The sequence below is a fragment of the Spermophilus citellus genome (genome assembly GCF_964194105.1).
Source record: "Spermophilus citellus genome assembly, chromosome: 10".
Lineage (NCBI taxonomy): Eukaryota > Metazoa > Chordata > Mammalia > Rodentia > Sciuridae > Spermophilus > Spermophilus citellus.
In genome coordinates this window covers 76,838,428-76,863,694 of record NC_138197.1, presented here as the reverse complement: position 1 = coordinate 76,863,694, position 25,267 = coordinate 76,838,428, and the positions used below count along the sequence as shown (strand labels likewise).

Here is a 25,267-nt window from a genome sequence, read left to right as displayed (position 1 = left end):
TAGATCCTCAGGTCCCAGAGACTTGCACGAGGTTGAACAGAATACTAACTGGGTCCGCCCAGATGCCTTCACTCTGCCTTGACCCCAGGGCTCACCCGGAGGAGACTCCTCCGGTAGGCGGCCAGGGCAGGAAGTCACTTCGCCACCGAGTGCCCAGGCTGCCCAGTGCTGCCCGCCCGCCCCAACTCGGCCAAGAAAGCCAGCCGCAACCCTGAGGGTGTGGGGACAGGTGACCAAGCCGCAGCGGCCACCGACTTGCAGGCCTCTTTCTTAGGTCTCGATCTAGAGTTAAGCTGGGCGGCGAGGGCAAACGGCATGCCAGTTCGACCTCCCCACCTTCTAAGGGTTAGTTGGGGTCTTCCACATGCCTCCAGCAATATTCGTGCACTCTAGTAAGTTGCTGGAGTTTGCCGGCCCCGTGTCACCAAGTCTCCTTGGTACCTGGGTCAGGTCAGAGCATGAATAGTCTTCCTTTACTTCTGTATCAGCCCCCTCTTTCGGGTGCAATTGGGCCTTGCGCCCCTTTCCCCTCGCATGTCCTAGATGTACAGTTCTGGGATGAGAGAAATTTTGTGTCGGAACCTCTCCCGCTCCCAGCTGATTTACACGCACCAGGCGCTTAAGGGTGATATGGGTGGCAATAAGAATCCAAGGCTTTATTTTATCAACTATCTCAGCTTTTAGTCCCCTCTTCCTTTCCCTCGCCCACGAAATGGTGCACTCTTCCTTTAAGACTAAAATGGTGGCTTGCTAAGAACAGGACTCCACTTCCGGTAGGGAGGGGGCGGGACCCCAGTCCGCGCACGCCGGAAGTGGTTTGCGTTTTCAAGATGGCGACTCCCTATGTAACTGACGAGACCGGCGGTGAGTGCGGGAGTCGCGGACTCGCTTCTCCCTGGGCTCTCGGGGTAGGGGTTCGTACTTGCAAAGGGGTCTGTGCCCCGCCCATCCCGGGGCCCCTCCTTTGCCCCGCCCCCCGGACCGCCTTCCCCATTCATTCTCTCGTCCGGGGTGTCACCTGCGCCCCCTTCTGGTCTCGTGTTTGGGGGGTCTCTGCTTCCGGTCACCCAAACCCTGGGTCTTTCAATGCTCCCTGCTCCAGGACCCTCACGGGCCCTCAGTTTTTCTGCAGCGATTGGAGCTCCCATATCTCTGTTTGGTTCTCCAGCCTTATGGACTCCTACATTCTTACTTCCGTCCAATTCCAGCCCCCTGCCCTCCAACCCCATGTCTTAGTTATACCTGTTTCCTGTCCTACCCATCCCTGTTTTCATTCTTTTTCTCGAAGCTATATCTACTGAAGACCAATCCATTGCTACCTAGTTCCTTTCCCACTCTCCCTCTCATCTTGATTTGTTGGGTCACTGAGGTCTAGATGTGTGAAGGGAGGAGGAACTTAATATAACTTTCAACTTGAGTTTTTTCTTTGATGGAGCCACCTATCTCTACCTCCCCCGGTGATGATGATAGGGATTGCAGAATCTAAGGTGAGAGAAAGCAAACAGGAAGGTGTCTAGTGACTTCAAGGTCTTTGGTTGATAGAACCTACTATTCCTTCTGGCTTGAGAAGAATTTTAGCCCGATTATTTGAGATGCCAAATAATGTCTGCTGTGTATGTGAGAAATTGAAAAATAAAGGCTTTCTTCATAGTTTTGTCTTATCCTAATAATCTTGTCTTTAGAAAAATGTGCATGGTAGTAATATCGACCCAGTGAAGGTGAAATAGGGAAATATATATACGAAAGTAGTTTGTAAAATTCTATGTAAGTGTGAGGTGATTATGTTTTTGTAGCCTGTATGGTATATGTGAGTCTTCTGTGTAGGTGACACCGAGCATGTGCAGTGGTATGCACAGTGTGTTTTAAAATGTGCCATTCATGCCGCTTGTTCTGCTGCTTTATATGTTTCTTATATCTCAGCCCTCTATCTTATGGTACCTAATGACAACCCAGGTCTCTCCTCTTCAAAGTGATACACCATCTTTGCTTGTACTGACTGTTCAGTCTTTCTTTAATGTGTTCAACTTCTAATATATGTTCTGAAAATACTACTTATCATCCAGTCCTTTTTTTCCCCCTTAATCCTGACTTAATAAAAATCCAGATATCACATCTCCCTTACCCTGCCATAAAGAGACATTTTCTGTTCCCTTTACCTGTGTGGAAAAGAGGGAGGAATAAACTGTTCTTTTCCACTCCTATACTGCTTTCTGATTATTGGCCTACCATTGTCACTGCAATCTTTGTAGAAGGTATTGTCATGCAATTATAGTAGTTTCTTTAAAACTTCAGCGCTATAATTTACTGTCCATAAGGACCCAGACCCATCAAACTATATTGTTTTTCTCTACACTGTTTCTTGCTATTATTCTCAGTGTCTCTAGCACTTTTGAAATTCTCTGATCTCCTGGTTCCTCAGCATGAGACCATTGACTTACCTTTCTATTTTCAAACCAGATATATGTTAGAATCACTACAACCTGGACCTCATCAGTGACACTTATAAGACCAGGCAAGGCGGGCAGTGACCAAAGGATGAATATTTTAAAAGGCCTCCGAATGAGGCTTTATTTGAGATATCACTCCTGGGCGGAACTCGATCACACCAACAGAGTGTGGACAGGAGAAGGGTCTGAGGAGAAACCGCGTGGGAGCTTCACTGGACTGGAATTTTATGGGGCTTAGGCAGGAAGGGAAGGGCTTGGGACAGGAAAATGTGTTTTTTAGAGTCCCTTGTCCCACTGGAGTTGGTGGAAAGCTGGCTGAACTCCAGGATTGTCCAAGGGGTCCTGCTGATTGACAGGTGGTAGTCAGGAGATCCTGCTAATTGGCAGGTGTTTCTTTCCCACACAGGCTGCTTTGTTCTAAGTCACTGCCACCAACCTGACAACACTATCAGTACCTTCCCTTCAGGTACCCTCCAAGTACTTACTTTAGCCTCCTTACCAGTTACCACCTTCTTCTTCTTTTTTTCTTCTTTTTTGTGATACTGGGATTAAACCCAAGGTTTTATGCATGCTAGGCAAGCGGACATCCACTAAGCTACATCTCCATCCTTTTTTATTTTATTTTAGGACAGGGTCTCACTAAGTTGCTCAGGTTGGCCTTGAACATATGATCCTCCTTTCTCAGCTTCCTATGTAGCTGGGATTACAGGTTTATACCACTATACCCAGCTCCTTTACTTTTTTTTTTAAACTGTATTTATTTATTTTTTAGATGTTAATGGACTTTTATTTTATTCATTTAGTTATACACAGTGCTGAAAATCAAACCCAGTGCCTCACACATCCTAGGCAAGCCTTCTACCATTGAGTCATAACCCCAGCCCTCTTTCCCCTTTTTCCATTTTTTTTTTTTTTTTAGAGAGAGTGAGAGAGGAGAGAGAGAGAGAATTTTTAATATTTATTTTTCAGTTCTCGGCGGACACAACATCTTTGTTGGTATGTGGTGCTGAGGATCGAACCCGGGCCGCACGCACGCCAGGCGAGCGCGCTACCGCTTGAGCCACATCCCCAGCCCCCCTCTTTCCCCTTTTTGACTACCTCAGATCTACAGAGGCAGCTATGTCTTTTTTAGGTGCTCTGATTCTTTTTTTGTGGGAGTGTGCAGTGTTGAAGATCACACTCAAGACCTTGAGCTTGCTAGGCAAGAGCTGTACTATTAGAGCTTCATTCCCATTTTTCTGGTTGTTGATCCTTCCCATTTTGTTGAGTCTACCTTATGATTGATTACCTTTGCTGCTGCTTAGTTAGACCTGTATGGCCAACCAATTTGATACTATCCTTTTCATTTTCTTAGTAATGTTGATCTTCTATACTAAGGCAAGGGCTTCTGTTATATTGAATCATACCTATCAACTAGTTTCTTGGCTTCTGTTTCTAGACTGTTGCATGTTGCTGGAGAAAAAGCATAGAAACTAGCAGATTCCATATAATGTTAACTTCTGTCAGATCACAGCTTCTCTACAATACTTTTTTCCAGGTGTCATTAAATTTCCCATGACCATCTCTCTAATCTTTTCTACTCTCTGTGCCCCTCCCTTTTAATTTTTCCTTTTATGACAGATAAGCTCACTATGTTTCATTGAAAAATCAAGACATGTCATTTCTGTTTCTTTCCTATTCACAGGCAGATTTATTGAATATCAGGTCTAAACCTATTTCCATTTCCTCACTGCTTAGTTTGTTCCTTAACTACAGTTATTATTCTTAGCATCACCCTGTCTCCTGAGTTGCCTATGCCTTTTTATGGTAGCAAGGGCTAGACCCAGGGATACTGTTAACACTGAGCTACATCCCTAGCCCTTTTCATTTTACTTATATATTTTAAATTTCTAAATATTTATTTATTTATTTTGTTATTGAGGATTGAACCCAGGGGTGCTTAACCACTGAGCCATGTCCCCAGCCCTTTTTATTTTTTATTTTGAGACAGGATCTCACTAAGTTGCTTAGGGCTTCGCTAAGTTGCCAGGACCAGTTTTGAACTTGGGATCCTCCTGCTTCAGCCTTCTGAACTGGTGGAATTACAGGCATGCATCACCACACCTGGCTTCTCTTCATTTTATTTTATTTTTGGTAATGGGGATTGAACTCAAGTACTCGACCACTGAGCCACATCCCGAGCCCTATTTTGTATTTTATTTAGAGACAGGGTCTCACTGAGTTGCTTCATGCCTCAGTGTTGCTGAGGCTGGCTTTGATCTAGTGATTCTCTTGTCACAGCCTCCCAAGCTGCTAGGATTACAGGATTGGGCCACTATTCCTGGCTTTTTCATTGGAGACAGGACCTTGCAGAATTGCCTAGGCTGGACTTGAACTTGTTATCTTCCTGCCTCAGTCTTGGGAGTCACTGAGATTATAGGTGTGTACTAGTCACAATGCCTGCTGTCCATTGGAATTCATCTGACATTTTTCTCATGATTAGATGGGGTTATGTATTTTGGGGATAAGACCATAGAGGCAGAGTGATAATGATGTAGGATCACAGTGATTTTTTAATATTGATATTGGTCATCTGGTAAGGTAGTGGTTGTAAGGCTTCTCTACTGTAGAGTTTCTCTCTGCCCTCCTCCTTTCCATTATATTCTTTGGAGGGAAGTCACTTATGCAGCCCAAACATCAAGAGTGGGATATTAGGTGTTTTTCCTTAAGGACAGAGATCATTTGGAATTATTCTGCACAGGAGATTTCTCTCCTTTCTGTTTATTTTTTCAAACATTTATTTATATCAATATTGACATTGATTTTTTATTTTATAATTAGGTTTTTTAATCCAATACTATATTTATTTTACTGCTTGACTGTTCCAGCCTTTATTTATTGATGCGGGGGATTGAGTCCAAGGCCTTGTGTGTGCTAGGCAAGCACTTTACTGCTGAGCTACATCCCTAACCCTCAACCTTTTAGACATTGGGAACTCTTATTTTTTTAGCTGGCCCCTTGCCTCTTTGATATACAAAGTAAGCTCTCCTTTTGAAGATGTTCCAGGCTCATCATGTATATATTTCCTGCTTCAGTTCTAGAATCAGCCATTTCTCCAAGGAATTTTTGTTCATTTTTTTTTGGGGGGGGATACTGGGGATTGAATTCAGAGAGACTCAACCACTGAGCTACATCCCCAGCCCAATTTTGTATTTTATTTAGAGACAGGGTCTCTCTCACTGAGTTGTTTAGCACCTTGCTTTTGCTGAGGCTGGCTTTGAACTCGCTATCCTCCTGCCTCAATCTCCTGAGCCACTGGGATTACAGGCATGCCCTTTGTTCATTTTACTGAAGAATGATGTTAGAAAGTAGAAACCAAGATCAGAGCACTAGGTCTTTTCATGCCCTTGTATTTTGAATCATCTTTTCCTTTCCTTTTTTTTTTTTTTTTTTAGTAGTACTAGAGATAGAGATTGAACCCCGGGTGTTCTACCACTGAGCTGTGCTCCAGCCCTTTTTATTTATTGTTATTATTATTTTGGTACTGGAGATTGAACTCAGGGACACTTGAACACTGAGCCACATCCTCAGCCCTATTTTGTATTTTATTTAGAAACAGAGTCTCACTGAGTTGCTTAGCACCTTGCTTTTGCTGAGGCTGGCTTTGAACTCGTGATCCTCCTGTCTTAGCCTCCCAAATTGCTAGGATTACATGCATGAGTCACCAGACTTGGCTTTTTACTTTTCTCATACCATCCACCACCTCCTCCCTTTTACATCAGTTGTCAAAATATGATTTTTTTTTCTTTTTTTGCTTTATTGGGGATTAAACCCAATTGGGGATTGAACACCAGGAAATAATTCCTGGTGTTAAAAAGGGGATTGAGGAGACTGGGGATGTTAGCTTAGTGGGAGATATGGAGATAGTATGCACAAGGCCCTCAGTTCAATCCCCAGCACTTCAAATAATACTAATAATGATTTTTATATATCAAAGATAGAAGGAAATTTTCTTTGCTTGATGAAGGTTTTATCTCACAAAGTTAAAGTTTTATCTCACTCTACTACTGAGCTACAGCCCTAGCCCTTTTTTATTTTGAGACAGGCTCTCACAAAGTTTTCCAGGCTGGCCTGAACTTGTGATCCTTCTACCTCAGTCTCATGAGTTGCAGGGATTACAGGTATGTGCCACTATGCTCAGCTTTAAATATTCTTTCTTTTTTTGGTATTAGGGATTACACCCAGAAGTGTTCTACCACTGAGTTATTTCCCCAGTCCTTTGTATTTTTTATTTTGAGACAGGGTCTCGCTAAATTGCCCAGACAGGCCTCGAATTTGTGATCCTCCTACCTTAGCCTCCTGTGTAGCTGAAATTACAAATATGCATTACTGGATCCCTAAGCTGTTCTAGCAATTTAATTGAACCGCAGGAGGAGGTTATAGGAACCCCAACTGGTGGCCAGTAGGTCAGAAGACTCAAAAGCCTAAACATGCAACTGGATTTGAAGTGAGGAATAATCTGATGAGACTGAGCCCTCAAACTGTGCTACCTTCAGGTACAGAGTGTCTGAATTAAATTGAATTAGAGGAAGTCCAGATGGTATCTGCTGCAGAACTGGTTGCTTGCTTGTTGGTAGGAAGAAATCCCCACACATTTGGAGATCACAGAAGTGATCTATGTTTTGAGCATAGAGTAGAAGAAACAGTTTATTTTTCTCTATATAACTACAGAGGTGCTTATTCCCTTCCTTTCATTCCATCCTATCCCACATAACCCCTGAAACACTCCCAGGGTTTCCAGGAACACAGTTGGAAAAATATTGAGATAAATAATGTAGACGCTACAACTGCAAAAAGGTCCTAAAGTAAGGAAAGTGACACGGTAGAAACCAAACTGTTGTCTGGTAAAAAGCACCATCATGTAAATATGTGATGGAAATAATTCCTGGTATTAAAAAGGGGATTGAGGAGACTGGCGATGTAGCTTAGTGGGAAATAGCTTACCTAGCATGCGCAAGGCCCTCAGTTCAATCCCTAGCACTTCAAATAATACTAATAATGATTTTTATTAATCAAAGATAGAAGGAAATTTTCTTTGCTTGATGAAGGTTTTTGTCTCACAAAGTTAGCATTATACTTAATAGGAAAATATTAGATATATTCTCTTTAAGATAAAAAGGTGTGCTGGAGCACAGCTCAGCGATAGAGCACTTGCCTAGCATGTTTGAGGCCCTGGGTTCAATCCCCAGCACTGCAAAAAAAAAGGTCACATACAGAGAAAGTTATGGATGCCCTGAATTTGGGACCTCCTGCCTCAGTCTTTCGAATCAAGGGATTATAGGCATGTGGCACTGTGCCTGGCTAATTTTTTTTTTCTAGTTCTTATTTATTTATTTACTTTTTTCCAGTTTTTGGGTTTGAACCTGGAGCACTCTACCACTTCCCAGCCCCTTTATTTTTTATTTTTTATTTTAATATTTATTTAGTTTTAGATGAACAAACAGTATCTTTGTTTTTATGTGGTGCTGAGGATTGAACCCAGTGCCTCACACATACGAGGCAAGCACTTTACCACTGAGCTACTGCCTCAGCCCCTATTTTTTATTTTGAGATAGGGACTCATAAAGTTGCCAAGGCTGGCCTTGAATTTGCTGCCCTTCTGCCTCGGCCTCCTGAGTATCTAGAATTATATGCATATGCCACGACACCCAGCTTGTTGAAATATTCTTTTATTTCTAGTGGCATTACACTTATTTCTTCTTCAATACTTAGCTCTATGGCCTTGGGAATTCTTCTCATTAATGAAATATTGTGAGAATTAAAATTTAAATAAAGTGGGCTGGGGTTGTGGCTCAGTGGCAGAGTGCTTGCTTCGCACATGTGAGGCATTGGTTCAAGCCTCAGCACCACATAAAAATAAATAGAACAAAAATAGATATTAAAAATACTTTTAAAAGTTTAAATAAAGCAATGTACATATCTGACACATGTGTCCAAAGCACTCTTTTGTAATTATTACTGTTATGTAAGGGTTGGTGTATGGATTAGCAGAGATTATATGCCAAGTGTCAAGCATAGTAGTTGAGCTATTCTAAGTGCCTGCTAAAATTTTAGTTTCTGTTATTCTACAAATATTGCTGTGACCTTTTAAATAACTCGTCTAATCTCTAGTCTCTTTCTGTTCCATCTCATCTGACATACTATAAGGTTACTGCTTTTTTTTTGATACCAGAGATTGAATCCAGGGGCCACATTCCCAGCTCTTTTTTATATTTTATTAGAAACAGGGGCTTGCTCAGTTGCTCTGGGGCTCACTAAGTGCTAAGGCTTCGTTTGAACTTGTGATCCTCCTGTTTCAGTCTCCTAAATCACTGGGATTACAGGCATGCATCCCCATGCCTAGCTCTATATGTTTTTAATATCTTGCCTTTCACTTAACCTTATGACATTAATTCTCTCTCTCTTTTTTTAATGCTGGAAACTGAAGCCAGAATTGCTTTACCACTGAGCCACACCTTTAGCCCTTACCTTTCTTCTGCCATTGGATTTTTAGATTATTTCCAGAACTTTTTTTTGTCTGCTATGGGGGTGGGGTTGTTTCTGGCAAAAACTAGCAAATCTTCTAGGCAGATTCTAAAAGAGCTGTAACACTCTAAAAAATTTTTTTATAAGAACTTCGTGAATATTTTTGCACATAAATCTTTGCCTGTATTTAGGGTTATTGTTTTGTGATGTGGTTTGGGAATTGAACCTAGGGCTTAGTGCCTGCTTGGCAAGCACTCTACAACTGAGCTGTACTCCCAGCCCCTCATTTAGGGTTATTATCTTAGGATAGATTGCCCAGAAGGATATATTTTGATTTATTTTTTTAATTGTGAAATTAATTCATATTTATTTATTTTACACATTTAACATATCATTTTAATATCCTTAGTACTTTTTTTTTTTTTTTTTTTTTTTTTGGTACTGGGGATTTAACCCAAGGGCTCTTTATTATTGAACTACATCTCCAGCTCTTTTGGAGGTTATGGTACATGCCTGTAATTCCAGCAACTCAGAAGGCTAAGGTAGAAGGATTGCAAGTTTAAAGCCAGTTTCAGCAACTTGGTGAGGCCCTAAGGATTTGGTGAGACCCTGACTCAGTATAAAACACTAGAAAAATGCTCTAGGGATATGGCTTGGTGGTTTAGCGACACTGAGTTCAATCTTAAGTACCAAAAAATAAAAATATATAAATACATACATTAATTAAAAGGGCTGAGAAGGTAGCAGTGGTAGAGCAGCCCTGATTCAATCCCTAGTACCAGTTTTCCCAACACCATTTGTTGAAGATGCTATCCTTCCTCCATTGCTTGCTTTTAGCCCCTTTATCAAATATTAGGTAGTTGTAACTTTGTGGGTTAGTCTCTGTGTCCTCTATTCTGTACCATTGGTCCACCCGCCGGTTTTGGTACCAGTACCATGCTGTTTTTGTTACTATTGCTCTGTAATATAATTTGAAGTCTGGTATTGCAATACCGCCTGATTCACTCTTCCTGCTTAGTATTGCTTTTGCTATTCTGGGTCTTTTATTTTAAAACTGGAAATCCATATGCAACAAAATGAAACTAAACCCTCTCCTCTCACCATGTACAAAAATTAACTCAAAATGGATCAAAGACCTTGATATCAAAACAGAGACTCTGCGTCTGATAGAAGAAAAAGTTGGCTCCGATCTACATATTGTAGGGTCAGGCCCCAAATTCCTTAATAGGACACCCATAGCACAAGAGTTAATAACAAGAATCAACAATTGGGACTTACTGAAACTAAAAAGTTTTTTCTCAGCAAGAGAAACAATAAGAGAGGTAAATAGGGAGCCTACATCCTGGGAACAAATTTTTACTCCTCACACTTCAGATAGAGCCCTAATATCCAGAGTATATAAAGAACTCAAAAAATTAGACAGCAAGATAACAAATCACCCAATCAACAAATGGGCCAAGGACCTAAACAGACACTTCTCAGAGGAGGACATACAATCAATCAACAAGTACATGAAAAAATGCTCACCATCTCTAGCAGTCAGAGAAATGCAAATCAAAACCACACTAAGATACCATCTCACTCCAGCAAGATTGGCAGCCATTATGAAGTCAAACAACAACAAATGCTGGAGAGGATGTGGGGAAAAGGGTACTCTTGTACATTGCTGGTGGGACTGCAAATTGGTTAGGCCACTTTGGAAAGCAGTATGGAGATTCCTGGGAAAGCTGGGAATGGAACCACCATTTGACCCTGCTATTGCCCTTCTCGGACTATTCCCTGAAGACCTTAAAAGAGCATGCTACAGGGACACTGCCACATCGATGTTCATAGCAGCACAATTCACAATAGCTAGACTGTGGAACCAACCCAGATGCCCTTCAATAGATGAATGGATTAAAAAAATGTGGCATCTATACACAATGGAGTACTATGCAGCAATAAAAAATGACAAAATCATAGAATTTTCAGGGAAATGGATGGCACTAGAGCAGATTATGCTTAGTGAAGCTAGCCAATCCTTAAAAAACAAATACAAAATGACTTCCTTGATATAATGAGAGCAATTAAGATTAGAGAAGGGAGGAAGAGCAGGAAGAAAAGACTAGCAATAAACAGAGACATGAAGGGGGAGGGAAAGGGAAAGAAAATGGGAATTACATGGAAATGGAGGGAGAGCCGCATTGTTATACAAAAATACATATAAGAGGCTGTGAGGGGAATGGGAAAATTAATAAGGAGAGAAATAAACTACAGTGGATGGGGTAGATAGAGAGGATGGGAGGGGAGGGGAGGGGAGGGGGGATAGTATAGGACAGGAAAGGTAGCAGAATACAACAGTTACTAATAGGGCATTTTGTAAAAATGGGGATATTTAAATGATATGATTTTGAAATCTGCGTTGGGGGTAAATATGGGAGTTCATAACTCACTCAAAGCTTATGTAAGAAATATGCTATGTCAAGAGCTGTGTAATGTTTTGAACAACCAATAAAAAAAAAAAAAAAAAAAAAAAATCCCTAGTACCAGTGTAAAAGAAAGACTGTAGCCTTGGGAGCCCTTACTCTGAGTTCTATTTTTTTTTTTTTAATTTTTTAATATTTATTTATTTATTTTAGTTTTCGGCGGACACAACATCTTTGTTTGTATGTGGTGCTGAGGATCGAACCTGGGCCACACGCACGCCAGGCGAGCGCGCTACCGCTTGAGCCACATCCCCAGCCCCCTGAGTTCTATTTTTGATGCAGTTTACTTATTAACTTTGGGCAAGTTATTAAATTTCTCATTTTCTATAAAACTGGAATAATACTTTGGAATTGTGAAAATGAAATAAGATAATATTTATAAATATTGAATAAAGTATTTGGCAAGTACTCAATAAAAGATTGCTAATGTTATTATTTGGGAGTTAACTTTTGGGAGTTAACTTTCAGATTGATACATGGACTCTTCATGCTACCTGCTTATGTTAAGACATGACTCTAGTATGAGCACAGACTAGTTTTCATTCTAGTATTTGTCACATATTGTATGTTTGCCTGAACCCTCTGGTGAAACTGGGCTTTATAGGAAAGTAGAATATCAGTGTGATAGTAAGTTTTGGCATCAGACCTGAGTTCAGAATGTAACTACAGCTAGCTACATGCTACCTTTATAAGATCTTGGACTAGTTTTTCTTATTAATACTAGAGATTGATCACAGGACCTTAGGCATTCTAAGCAAGCACTTTACCACTGAGCTATATCCTTAGCACGCCTACATCTTTTGAAACAGGGTCTCTTAGGGCTGGGGATGTAGCTCAGTTGGTAGAGTGCTTGCCTCACATGCACAAGGCCCTGGGTTCAATCTCCAGCACCAAAAAAAAAAAAAAAAAAAAGAAGGAAGAAAAGAAACAGCGTCTCCTAAATTGCATAAGATGGCCTTAAATTTGTGATCCTCCTGCCTCACAGTCCCAAATAGCTGGGATTATAGGTGTGTGCTACAACATACTACTCAATCTCTGTAAAACTATTTCCTCAACTTGTAAATAATATTTACCCACTGTCTAAACTCAACAAGATAAACTATATGAAGTTCCTGGTGTAATATAGCTACTCATTAATAAATGCTTATTTGTAATCATTCATAACATACTGTGAGTTTTCTACTGCTATGATTTTGCTTCTTGTTGTTCCTTTTTGTTTCTCTTCTTTTCTGCCTGTAAAATATTGGCTGTTTATTTGTTGTTATTACTATTACTATTACCTAATCTTTAATGTCAATTTCTTAAGGTTTTCCTAGTTTCTTGCTACCTTCCCTCATCAAATGGAGTATGGTTATTTATTCTTTATCTGCATCTGTTAGGTTACTTTTGTCGTTTATAAGTTTGTCTTATTTTTTGCTTGCCCAGCTCCCCTTACTTAGAATGTACATTTTTTGAAACTAAGCACCATTTTGCTTGCTCATATTGTTAATCCTAATGGCACTTAGTACAGTACATTTCTCATAGGAAGCTTTCAATAAATGTTTGTCCTTTTTTTTTTTTTTTTTTTGGTATCAGGGATTAATCCTATGGTGCTTAACCACTGAGCCACAAACTGAGCACTTTTTATTTTTATTTAGTTATTTTGAGACAGGATCTCACTAAGTTGCTTAGGGCTTTGCTAAATTGCTGAGGCTGGCTTTGAACTCAGAATCCTCCTGCCTCAGCCTCCTGAGTCCCTGGGATTACAACTGTGAGCCACTGCGCCTGTTTATCATATTTAATTAATTTGTAGTCTAGCTTCTGACCACCATGCTTTTCCAAAGCTCTATTCTTGGAGATAACCAGGGATTTCCAAATTGCCAGAAACAGTTGACTTTTACTCAGTTCTCCTTGTCCTAGATCTCACTGCAGTATTTAATAGTGTTAATCACTTACTCCCTTAAAATGGTACTTTTTTTTTTTTTTTTTTTTTTTTTTTTTTTTTTTAAAGAGAGAGTGAGAGAGGAGAGAGAGAGAGAGAATTTTCAACATCTATTTTTTTAGTTCTCGGTGGACACAACATCTTTGTTGGTATGTGGTGCCGAGGATCGAACCCAGGCCGCACGCATGCGTAAAATGGTACTTTTAACACTGTTAATCAACCACTGTTACATAAAACTCTTTTGGTCTCCATGGCATTATTCTGTCCTTTTCTATGAATCACTTCATGATTTTAGTACCTTTACTTCCTTGAGAGAAATAATCATGATCATTTTCCAGGGTCATTCCTCCAACTCTGATCTCTTTTTTGGAAACCACCTCTAGCTAGGTCTTATCATTGGCTGGAGATCATCCTCAGGCTCATCAACACATCTTTTTTTGTTTTGTTTTGTTTTTTTAAAGATAGAATGAGAGGAGAGAGAGAGAGAGAGAGAGAGAGAGAGAATTTTTTAATATTTATTTTTTAGTTATCGGCGGACACAACATCTTTGTTTGTATGTGGTGCTGAGGATCGAACCCGGGCAGCACGCATGCGAGGCGAGCACGCTACCGCTTGAGCCACATCCCCAGCCCATCATCAACACATCTTTACCAGTCACTTTCTCTAGTCCCTTGGAGTTCTCCCAAGCCTTGCAATGTTGTCTCTTTACTGTCTTCCTGCGTCCCCTCAAACAAGGCCCTTTTTAGATTAAGAGTTTTTATTACTAATAGGTTTAAGGAAAACAGGTTGAAAATTATAAAACAATAGATGTGGGAAATGACAAAGTTTAAAAAACAGAGTAGCAGTCCCTAATCTGTACTTTCTGATTCTCTCAAAAATGTTATCTGAAAGTCCTGATATTCTGCCCTTGGTTTTTATTTCTAGGGGTGGGAATCGCCAAACCTCTCCCTTCTTTTTGACTTCACCCTTGGATACCATCAAGGCCAGAGGATGGAACCAAGATAACATAAAATAGGTGCTCCTATGTGATAATGAGCTATTTGTATCTCAGAGGGCTTCCACACAGGATGGCCATTCAAGAAGCTCTGCCCTGCTTTCCTCACAATCTATCTTTACTCTCTTAATTCTTCAGCTATGCAATAGTGCCCCTTTGTCAGAAGTTTTGTTTTCTATGGTTTCAGTTAACTGTGATCAATTCAAGTGCAAAAATACAGTATAGTGCAATAAGATATTTTGAGAGAGTGAGAGAGACCACGTTTAAATAACTTTTATTATGGTATATTGTTATAGTTATATTTTATTAGTTATTGTTAATTTCTTACTGTGCCTAATTTATAAATTAAGCTTTGGCATAAATATGTATAATTAGGATAAAACAGTATACAGGGTGAGTATCCCTTATCCAAAATGCTTGGGACCAGAAGTGTTTTGGATTTTGGATGTTTTTAGATTTTGGAATATTTGCATATACATACTGAAATATCTTGGGATAGAATCCAAGTCTAAACACAGCATTTATTTATATTTCAGATATACCCTACATACACAGCCTGAAGGAAATTTAATATAATATTTTAAGCGTAACTGCATTTTGACTGTGATCTATCACATGTGATCAGGTGTGGAATTTTCTGCTTGTGGCATCATGTCAGCAATCAAAAAGTTTCAGATTTAGAGCATTTCAGAGTTTGGATTTTTGGATTAGGGATGCTCAACCTGTGTATAGGGTTTGGTATTATCTGCAGTTTCAAGCATCCAGTGTGGGTCTTGAAATATATCCCCCTCTGATAAAAGGGGCCTGCTATAAACTCTATGCATTTGACTTCAATATTTCTAGTATTCAATATTACTACTATTATCCCTTTCTCCCTGATTCCATGTAAAACATTGATTGTCTAGAATTGAATTAGTTATTTTCACAAAGTTTTCCTTTCTGGACTTTGTATATGTCAGTGGTTTTTATTCTTCCCACTTTCCACATTCAAGAGTGATATTGTAATTAGTTTGTGTTCTCATTTATTATCTTCCTCACAGGAATGTATGCTATAAGCAGGCAAGAATCTTGCTTGCTTTATTCATTATTGTATCTCTAGCTTCTGTTACAGTGCTTGGCACAACAGTAAGTGCTCAATAAACATTTAAAATCCATGTGTGAATAAGTGTTATTACCATATGCCCTATTTACCCAAAAATATGGGGTGAAAAACAAGATCATACATATGAAAGACATCAAATTAAATTCATTGTAACACTATTTTTATTATTTCCTCTCCAATTCAAATCTTAGCAGTCTTTGCATCTTGTTCATTTATCCTTCATAATGGATTTTTCTTTTCATTTTCCTTTTAATGCCACAAAGACTATCCCAGTTAGGTCTTCATTTGTTACAGCTATTGTTTTCATTTTCTCCACTAAGTTTTTTGTATAGTCACCCCTTCACATTCATGGGTTCTGCAACTACAGATTCAACCAACCTCAGATTGAAAATATTCATGGCTGGGTGTGGCATATACTTGTAATCCCAGCTACTAGGGATGCTGAGACTGGAGGATTGCTTGAGCCCAGGAATTTGGGACCAGCATGGGCAACAGAGCAAGATCCATCTCTTTTAAAAAAAAAAAAAAAGTTTTTTTTTTGGTGTGTGTGTCTCTACTGAACACATCACTACTCTTGATTTTCTTGTAATTATTCCCTGAACAATGTAGTTTACAAGAATTTATATATCATTACATTGTATTAGGTATTATAAATAATCCAGAGATGATCCGAGTATATGGGAGGATTTGAAAAGGTTATATGCAAACATTATGCCATTTTGTATAAGAGACTTGAGCACCTGAGGATTTGGTGTCCTGAGGAGTCCTGGAAACATTCCCCCACAGATGCTGAGGGATGACTACACTATATTTTCAAATTCTTTTTTTTTTTTTTTTGGTACTGGGGATTGAGCCCAGAAGAATTTTACCATTCAGCCATATCCGCAGGCTTTTTAATTTTTTATTTTGAGACAGGGTCTGTCTAAGTTGCTTAGGGCCTCAGTAAGTTGCCGAGGCTGGTCTTGAGTTTGCAATTCTCCTACCTCAGCCTCCCGAGTCACTGGGATTAAAGGTGGGCTGGGATTACAGCACTGTGCCCAACTCAGGTTAGATTTAAAAGCATAGCTTTAAGCAGATCACCTGTACTCCATTATAGGTCTTTGGTGTTCTCCTGCAATCTAAGGCTTAAATTCCAAATGCAGTAGAGATTGGAGATCTTTCATATACTCACTAGTTTATTCTAGTTTCTTTTCTCATTATATATACCTTTTTGTCCAAAATATGCTGGATTCTTGCTATTTCATGATATACTTAAACTTTCACATTTATTAATTCAACCAATATTTACTGTCTTCTGTGAGCCAAGCTCTTCGATACAAAGTTAAAAGACAAAGTCCTTGCATTCAGACAAGCAAACAATTACATTAAACATTAGATCTTGATAAAGGCTGAAATAGGTGTTATGTGTGCATGAAGGGCAGCTTCTAACTTGGCTTGTGTTGGGAAGCTCAGGGAAGGCTGCAGTGGAGTGAACTTCACTTAAAGACCAGTAAGAATTAGCTAACATAAGAAATAAGGAAAAGGGAAATAAAGCAAAAAGACATAGAGAGTAGAGGCACAGTTCTGGGTGAGATTTGTGACTATTTCTGTGGCTAGAGTAGAAAGCGAGTGGCTGCCTGTGTGTTAGGAGGCTGGAGACTAGCAGGAGCTAGGTCAAGAGGACCTTCTGTGTGTGACTCCATGTAAGTACCCAGAGGGAAACAGGAATCCAGGAAGAATTTTAAGTAAAGGTTCAAATATTTTTTGCCCCTTTGCTCTTGTCCCTTTACCTTTCTCTTTTTTCCTCAACTCTGCTTTCACCTTCACTTGTCTAAATCCTGCTCATCTTCCAAGGATCACAATAGGTGCTGTGTCTCTAATCTTTATGAATTATTTGGTCAAGATAATTTTGCTGTCCTTAGTGTACCTATAATTCTCTAAGCCACCTAAAATTACATATTTAAGAAATCCACAATATGTCAGCAACATTAAAGGGAATATTTTATTTTTTATTTATTTATTTTTTAATTTTAATATTTTATTTTTTAGTATTTGGCGGACACAACATCTTAGTTTGTATGTGGTGCTGAGGATCGAACCCGGGCCGCACGCATGCTAGGCGAGCGTGCTACCGCTTGAGCCACATCCCCAGCCCCAAAGGGAATATTTTAAAAGAAAAAAAAAATTTCTTTTGTCCTGGATATTGACTCCAGGGGCACTTTAGCACTGAGCTATATCCCTGGGCCTTTAAAAATTTTTTATTTTGAGACAGGATCTCCTGTGTGTGTGTGTGTGTGTGTGTGTGTGTGTGTGTGTATGTGTTGATGAGGATTGAACCCAGGGCCCTGTGCATGCAAGGCAAGCACTCTACCCACTGAACCATAGCCCCAGCCAAGACAGGGTCTCTTTCCATTGCTGAGACTGGCCCAAATTTGCAATCCTCCTACCTCATCCTCCCATTTTGTGGGATTATAGACGTGCTCCACCATGCTCAGCAAAACGAAGTATTTATAATTTTATTACCCTAACGTAACATTTTCATTATTGCATATCCTTTTCTAAATTTACAAATATTCATAACATTTAATTGTTTTTTTTTTAAAGAGAGAGTGAGAGAGGGAGAAAGAGACAGAGAATTTTTTAATATTTATTTTTTAGTTTTCGGCGGACACAACATCTTTGTATGTGGTGCTGAGGCTCGAACCCGGGCCGCACGCATGCCAGGCGAGTGCGCTACCGCTTGAGCCACATCCCCAGCCCCATAACATTTAATTGTTGAAATCATGGGTGGCCAGGCTCCGTGGTGCATGCCTGTAATCCCAGTGGCTCTGGAGGACCACAAGTTCAAAGCTAGCTTCAGTGATTCAGCAAGGCCCTAAGCAACCTTGTCTCTAAATAAAATATAAAAAAAGGACTGGGGATGTGGTTCAGTGGTTAAGTGCCCATGGGTTCAACCCCTGGTACAAAAAAAAAAAAAAAAAAAATCATGGTATATGTATAATTTTCTTATATTTTCTATTAGATCACATCATAAGATTTTTTTGAAAAATTTTATCATTGTGTGTGTGGGGGGGTGGGTAGGTATCTGAATTTGATGCCAGGGGTGCTTTACCACTGAGCTACATTCCCAGCTCTTTCTTTTATTTTTAATTTTTTTTTTTTTTTTTTTTTTTTTTTTTTTTTTTTACTTTTTGAGACAGGTCTTGCTAAATTGCTGAGGTTGGCCTTGAATTTGTGATCCTCCTGCCCCAGCTTCCTTGAGTACCTGGGATTATAGGTGTGTGCCATGGTGCCTGGCTTCTGTCATCATTTAAACATATATACTATGTATACTTAGCCATTCTTATAAAATTGGATGTAAAATTTTGTTTTAAATTTTTATTCATAGATAATGCCATAAGTTTTACATAATTATATTTTCCTCTTTCTTTGTATTTTTTCCTCTTGGAACTATACCTCTATGTTAATTCTTAACAGTAGGATTACTAGAAATGTATTGAGTTATTTTTGATTTCTTTTTTTTAAAGAGAGAGTGAGGGGGAGAGAGAGAATTTTAATATTTATTTATTTAAGTTTTCGGCGGACACAACATCTTTGTTTGTATGTGGTGCTGAGGATCGAACCCGGGCCGCACGCATGCCAGGCGAGCGCACTACCACTTGAGCCACATCCCCAGCTCCTATTTTTGATTTCTAACTTGCTTACCTCTCCCCTAGTCAGTGAATCACCAAGTATGGTTGATCCTTTGATAATGTATTAGCATCAGTGTCTTCTTTGCGTTCTTTTTTGCCAATTCTGCCTCTTCATGCCAAGATTACTACCGTCTTAGGAGGCTGAGGCAGGAGGATTGCAGATTTAAGTCCAGCCTGAGTAATTTAGTGAGTCCCTGTCTCAAAAAATACTAAGGGCTGCATCTATAGCTCAGGGGAAGAGTGCCCTGAAGGTCAATCCCAAATAACCAGGGTGGGAATGGGGGAGGAGAAAAAGATTATTGCAGTCTTTTTTCTAATTGGTTTCCTTAGACTCCAGTGTTTTTCTTTTCCAATTTACCTTCTCATCATGCCGGATTAACTGGTCTAAAACACTGTTTTGAATAAAGGCTTTATTCATATCCAAGGCTTTACAAAAATGCTTTGGATAAAGGATTCATTCATTTGACAAGTGTTTATTGAATGCATGCCATGTGCCACATATTAAACTCCTTAACTGGCATTCAAGATCTGAACATTGGCCTTTCACTATACCAGTCCTTTCTTTGGCTCAGCCAGACTCCTCTACTTGCCATCTCCTGAAAATGCCATCTGTATTCTCACATCTGAGTTTTTGTTTTAGAATGGACTTCTGTTTCCGATCCATTCTGTCTGCTTTCTCATTTCCTTTAATTTGATCCTTCCTTCAGAGCCCACACTAGTCTTAGTCCTTTCATGAAGCTTTTCAGGGTTGTTTTTTTTTTTTTTTTCATTCTTTTGTTTTTATTCTTGTGTCTATACTATCACTCCTGGCCAAAACATATCCTCCGTATTTCTTTTACTCATCTGATAAAGTCCAAATTCCTTGACCTTGTTTCTAAGACCTTCTAAGATCTGGCCCCATTTCCCTTTTTCTTGCTACTGGGGATTGAATCCAGAGTGCTTAACCAACTGAATCATGTCCTCAGCCCTTTTTAATTTTTATTTTGAGCCAGGGTCTCACTAAGTTGCTTAGCTAGCTAAATTGCTGAGGCTAGTCTTGAACTTGTAATCTTCCTGTGTCAGCCTCCTGAGTTGCCGGGATTACAGGCATGTACCACTGTGTCTGGTCTGGTCTGGCCTGGCCCGATTTTTCATTCCCAGCCTGACTGCTGCTTTTTTCTTTTTTGGGGGTACTTGGGGTTGAACCCAGGGATGCTTTACCACTGAGCACTAAATTACATTCCCCAATCCTTTTTTTTTTTTTTTTTCTTATTTTGAGATAGGGCCTTAGGGCCTCCCTAATTACTGAAGCTGGCCTTTGAATTTGGAATCCTCCTGCCTCAACCTCCCAAGTCCCTGGGATTACAGGTGTATACCACTACATTTAGCTGATATTTGCATTTTGAAAAAAAAATCAATTAGTGGAAAAATACATAATCCTCATAGAAGGTCCTAGATTTGATTTTTCTGCCTGTAATCCCAGCAGTTTGGGAGGTGGAGGCAGTGAGTTCACCAGCTCAGCAGTTTATCGAGGTGCTAAGAAACTCAGTGAGACCCTGTCTCTAAAGAATACAGAATAGGGCTAGGGATGTGACTCAGTGATCGAGTGCCCCTGAGTTCAATCCCTGGTACCCCCCACCAAAAAAAGTACTACAGTTTTTTTTTTAAACGAGTAATTATATATATAATTTAAAAAAAATGGTTTTGCCATTTCTCTTTTTCCAGGTTATCCCTATTAAAGTAAACAACATTAAAGGCTTGGTATGTGTCCTTCCACACTTTTCTCTTTGTCCTCATACACAGACAACATAGAATTTCTGTTTTGGTGCTGGGAATCAAACCCAGGGCTACATCCGTGCTAAGAAGCGCTCTACTACTAAGCTACACCTCCCGTTCTTTTTTTAGACAGGGTCTTGCTGTGTTGCCCAGGTTAGTGTCATATGCCTGGGCTCAAGCTATCTTCTTGCTTCAGCCTCCTGAATATTGGGATTACAGGCATGACCTGTGTTTATAGACTTTTAAGTCCTGCCTCATGCTTCACCAAAAATGGGAGCCATACTTTCTACCAGAGATTCTGAAATTGTTCTCCATGACTCTTGGAGATGGGGGTGGTGCAGGGGCCTTAAAACCCCTTTTAGGAATTCTGTAAGCAAAAACATTTTCACAGCTGAGTGTGGTGGTGCTTGCCTATAATCCCAGCAGCTGAGGAGGCTGAAGCAGGAGTATCCCAAATTCAAGGCCAGCCTCAGCCATTTAGCAGCCCCTGTCTTACAAAATAAACAAAACAAAAACCTGTCAGATATATTTGACAGTCATTCTTTTGAAAATGAAGGAAGGAAGCAAGCCTGTCATTTCAGACGAGATCGGGCGTGTTCAGGGTGGTATGGCCGTAGACAAGCCTGTCATTTCAAGGAAAACAACTGACAATATGTATTATCAATGATAAAATTCAAACCCTCCAGTGAAAATGAGAAGTTTGGGAAACTTCGGCCACTGTGACATTTACAACTTCCTAGTGCTTACAGACTTTTCTGAGGAAATTAGTGCATTTTTTAAAATTGTAACATAAATAAATACATAACATTGTAAAATAAGACTATAAAGAGAGCTGGGCATAGTGATGCCAGCCTGTAATCCCAGCTCCTCAAGAGGTAGAGGCAGGACCATTGCAAGTTTGAGGCCAGCCTAGGCAATTTATCAAGACCATATCTCAAAAAATAAAAAAATGGCTGGAGATGTAGGTCAGTAGTATAATGCCTCTGGGTTCAATGCCCAGTACCAAGGGTTGGGGATGTAGCTAGCTCAGTGGTGGAATACTTGCTAGCTTATATGAGGCGCTGGGTAACGGGGTCCTAAAGTAAAAAGGTTTGAGGACCTCTACACATTATCCTGCAACTCACTTTTTCACTTAGTATACCATACACACTATTCAATGGTAGTACATTTATATTTAACATTCCCCCCCTCTTTTTTTTTGTACTGCTGAGGGGATGCTATAGCACTTGGCAGCTATACCTAACATTCTTTTTAACAACAGTATGGTGTTCTGTTGTGTGGATGAACCAAATCTATTTAATCATTCATCTGTTGATCACCACTTAAGTTACTTTCAGCTTTTTGCTAATTTCAATAATTATCAACAAGTATCCTTTATGTATACTCTTGTGTACTTGGTGCTTTTCTTTGATGTCCTTTTACAATTGTTTTGTGTTTCTTTCTCTTTTTTTTTTTTTTTTTTTAAGCTGAAGATTGAAACCAGGGATGCTTTACCACTGAGCCACATTCCCAGCAGCCCTTTTCATTTTTTTAAATTTTGAGACAGGGTCTTGCTAAATTGCAGAGTCTGACCAGAGTTGCTGAGAGTATAGGCATGTGCTACTACACTCAGTTTTTTTTTTTTTTTAAGTCATTGATGGTCCTTTATTGTTTATATGCAATGTTGAGAATCAAATCCAGTGTGTCACATACACTCAGTTTTTGATGGAGTCTCACTATGTTGCCCAGACTGGTGAATAATTGGGTCTATGCCTATCCTCTCTTGCCAACTAAATTATAAAAACAAAAGCTCCTTGAGGGCAAGGGTGGTATGTTGTATAGTGCATAGTTACTCAGTAAATAATGATGACAGGGATTGGGGTTGATAGAAGAAAAGATGCAGTTTGCATTTGGTAGACAAGATAGGTGCTAAGGGAAATGCACATTTACGCATTCTTTCATCTTAGAAAATAAGAAAGAATAATTCTCCACCTTAATGTCTCTCATTTCAGGCAAGTACATCGCCTCAACACAGCGACCTGACGGGACCTGGCGCAAGCAGCGGAGGGTGAAAGAAGGCTATGTGCCCCAGGAGGAGGTCCCAGTGTGCGTGGTTAGGCTTGAGAAGGGCTAGTTAATGGGGTCCTTCCAGAAGTATAAATTATGTGTGCCCATAAATTCAGGGATGACTCTCCAGTACCCCAAGGAAATGGAAGGAAGGGCACTGGAGAAAGGAGAGCAAGGTGCTGGGTGGGGTTCTCAGATGACTGAGGGTTACATGTGACTAGTCTTGATTCTATGACCTCTGATAATCAGAACCTCCAAATGCTAGTCACAATTTCAGATCCTAGGCACCCTCCAACAGCCTCTCCTACAGAGCTAGGCAAAGTGGAGGAGGCACCTAAAGAGAAGAGGGAATTGGGAATGTTATGAGAATGAAGTGACTTGGAAGGTTAAGAATCAAAAAGTCAGTGATTCTTAGAAATTTGTTGACTTCTTTTGTTTTCTGCAGGTATGAAAATAAGTATGTGAAGTTTTTCAAGAGTAAACCAGAGCTGCCTCCAGGGCTGAGCCCTGAGGCCACCACTCCTGTTACCCCATCTAGACCTGAAGGTGGTGAACCAGGCCTCTCCAAGACAGCCAAACGCAACCTGAAGCGAAAGGAGAAGAGGCGGCAACAGCAAGAGAAAGGAGAGGCAGAGGCCTTGAGCCGGACTCTTGACAAGGTGTCCCTGGGAGAGACAGCCCAACTCCCCAGTGCTCCACAAGGCTCCCACTCAGCCTCAACAGCTGCTTCTGACCCACCTGATTCAGCTGCCACCACTGAGAAAGCCAAGAAGATAAAGAACCTAAAGAAAAAGCTTCGGCAGGTGGAAGAGCTGCAACAGCGGATCCAGGCTGGAGAAGTCAGTCAGCCCAGCAAAGAGCAGCTGGAGAAGCTAGCAAGGAGGAGGGCGCTGGAGGAGGAGCTAGAGGACTTGGAGTTAGGCCTGTGAGGCCTTTGGGAATAGGGAATGGACTGCAGAACAAACCGTGGGGCTCTCTGGGGTCCAGGGAAGTGTGGGCAGCAGCAGTCAGGAGGGGAACCCCTCATACTGACTCACTTCCACCTCTCGCTGCCCAACTCTGCCCTCCAGAGCCTAGCCTCTCCCTCATTCCTTCCCTTTTCTTCCAACTCCTAATTTTGGGACTTTCTCCCTCTCATTCCCAGTGTTCAAAATCTCAGTGTCTACCCCAGGTACCTTTGCTGCTGATTTGGGTGTCTTGTTTAAAAGAAAATCGGGTGGGTGGGACTCTCTTGGAGAACTGAGGTGGAGGGTAGAGGGAGTACGCCCAAATCTTGGAGTCTTGGTTCCTGTTCACAGTGTTTGAGTTATTTCCCTGTCTATCCTAATATCTCTCTCTTCCCCTACCCCACTTTGTCTCTTTCTCTCTCTCTCTCTGTTTTTCTTTTTTTAAAGAACAAGAATAAACTCAAGTAGACATGTCTGGCTTTGTCTCTTTCTTTTTTTTTTTTTTGTGGTGCTGGGGATTGAACCCACGCCTTGTGCATAGAAGGCAAGTACTCTACTAACTGAGCTGTATCCCCAGCCCTAGGCTTTATCTCTTTCTTTGTTTTATCCCATAAATTTGGCCCAGAAATACACATGTTGGGAGTAATATTTCTTTTAATTTTAAAAAATTATGAGTGTATTACCAAATTAGCAACACTGATTTCTGTACATGTCTACTCAGATATCAGTAAATAGAAATTAGTCTTAGAATCTAATGAAACTTGGAACAGATTTTTTTGTTGTTGTTATTTTTAGATATACATCAGAGTGTGTGTGTGTTTGTTTATTATTTATTTATTTTGTTTATTTATTTATTTATTTATAAAATTATTTTATTTATTTTTTTTAAGAGAGAGAGAATTTTAATATTTATTTTTTAGTTTTCGGCGGACACAACATCTTTGTTTGTATGTGGTGCTGAGGATCGAACCTCGGACATACGCATGCCAGGCGAGCCCGCTACCGCTTGAGCCACATCCCCAGCCCTATTTATTTATTTTTATGTGGTGTTGAGGATCGAACACAGGGTCCCACGCATGCTAGGTGAGCGCTCTACCACTGAGCTACAACCCCAGCCCAGTAGAGTATATTTTGACATTATACATACACGGAATGTAACATTCTAATTAGGATCACATTCTCGTAGTTGTACATGACGTGGAGATTAACTGTGGTATATTCATATATGAACATAGGAAAGTTAAGTCCATTCTACTATCTTTCCTATTCCTATACCTGCTCCCTTCCTTTCATTTCCCTTTGTCTAATCCACTAAACTGTTCTTCCCCTCCCCCACTTGTTGTGTGTTAGCATCCGAATATCAGAGAGAACATCCAACCTTTGGTTTTTTGGGGATTGCATTATTTCACTTAGCA

General features: G+C 40.2%; 1 protein-coding gene across 2 annotated transcripts; it reads left to right on the top strand.

Moving 5' to 3' along the window:
- The first annotated feature begins 155 nt into the window (after nucleotides 1-155).
- PYM1 (PYM homolog 1, exon junction complex associated factor) lies at nucleotides 156-24,321 on the top strand. 2 transcript variants are annotated; one of them, XM_081309634.1, is made up of 4 exons: nucleotides 156-345; nucleotides 761-864; nucleotides 22,851-22,944; nucleotides 23,351-24,321. In XM_081309634.1, exons 2-4 carry the CDS (start codon nucleotides 831-833, stop codon nucleotides 23,832-23,834), a joined length of 612 nt encoding a protein of 203 aa, XP_081165760.1. In that variant the 5' UTR covers nucleotides 156-345; nucleotides 761-830; the 3' UTR covers nucleotides 23,835-24,321. The 2 variants fall into 2 exon arrangements, with proteins under 2 accessions (XP_081165760.1, XP_081165761.1); XM_081309635.1 differs by having other exon boundaries at nucleotides 259-274.
- Nucleotides 24,322-25,267: the final 946 nt, after the last annotated feature.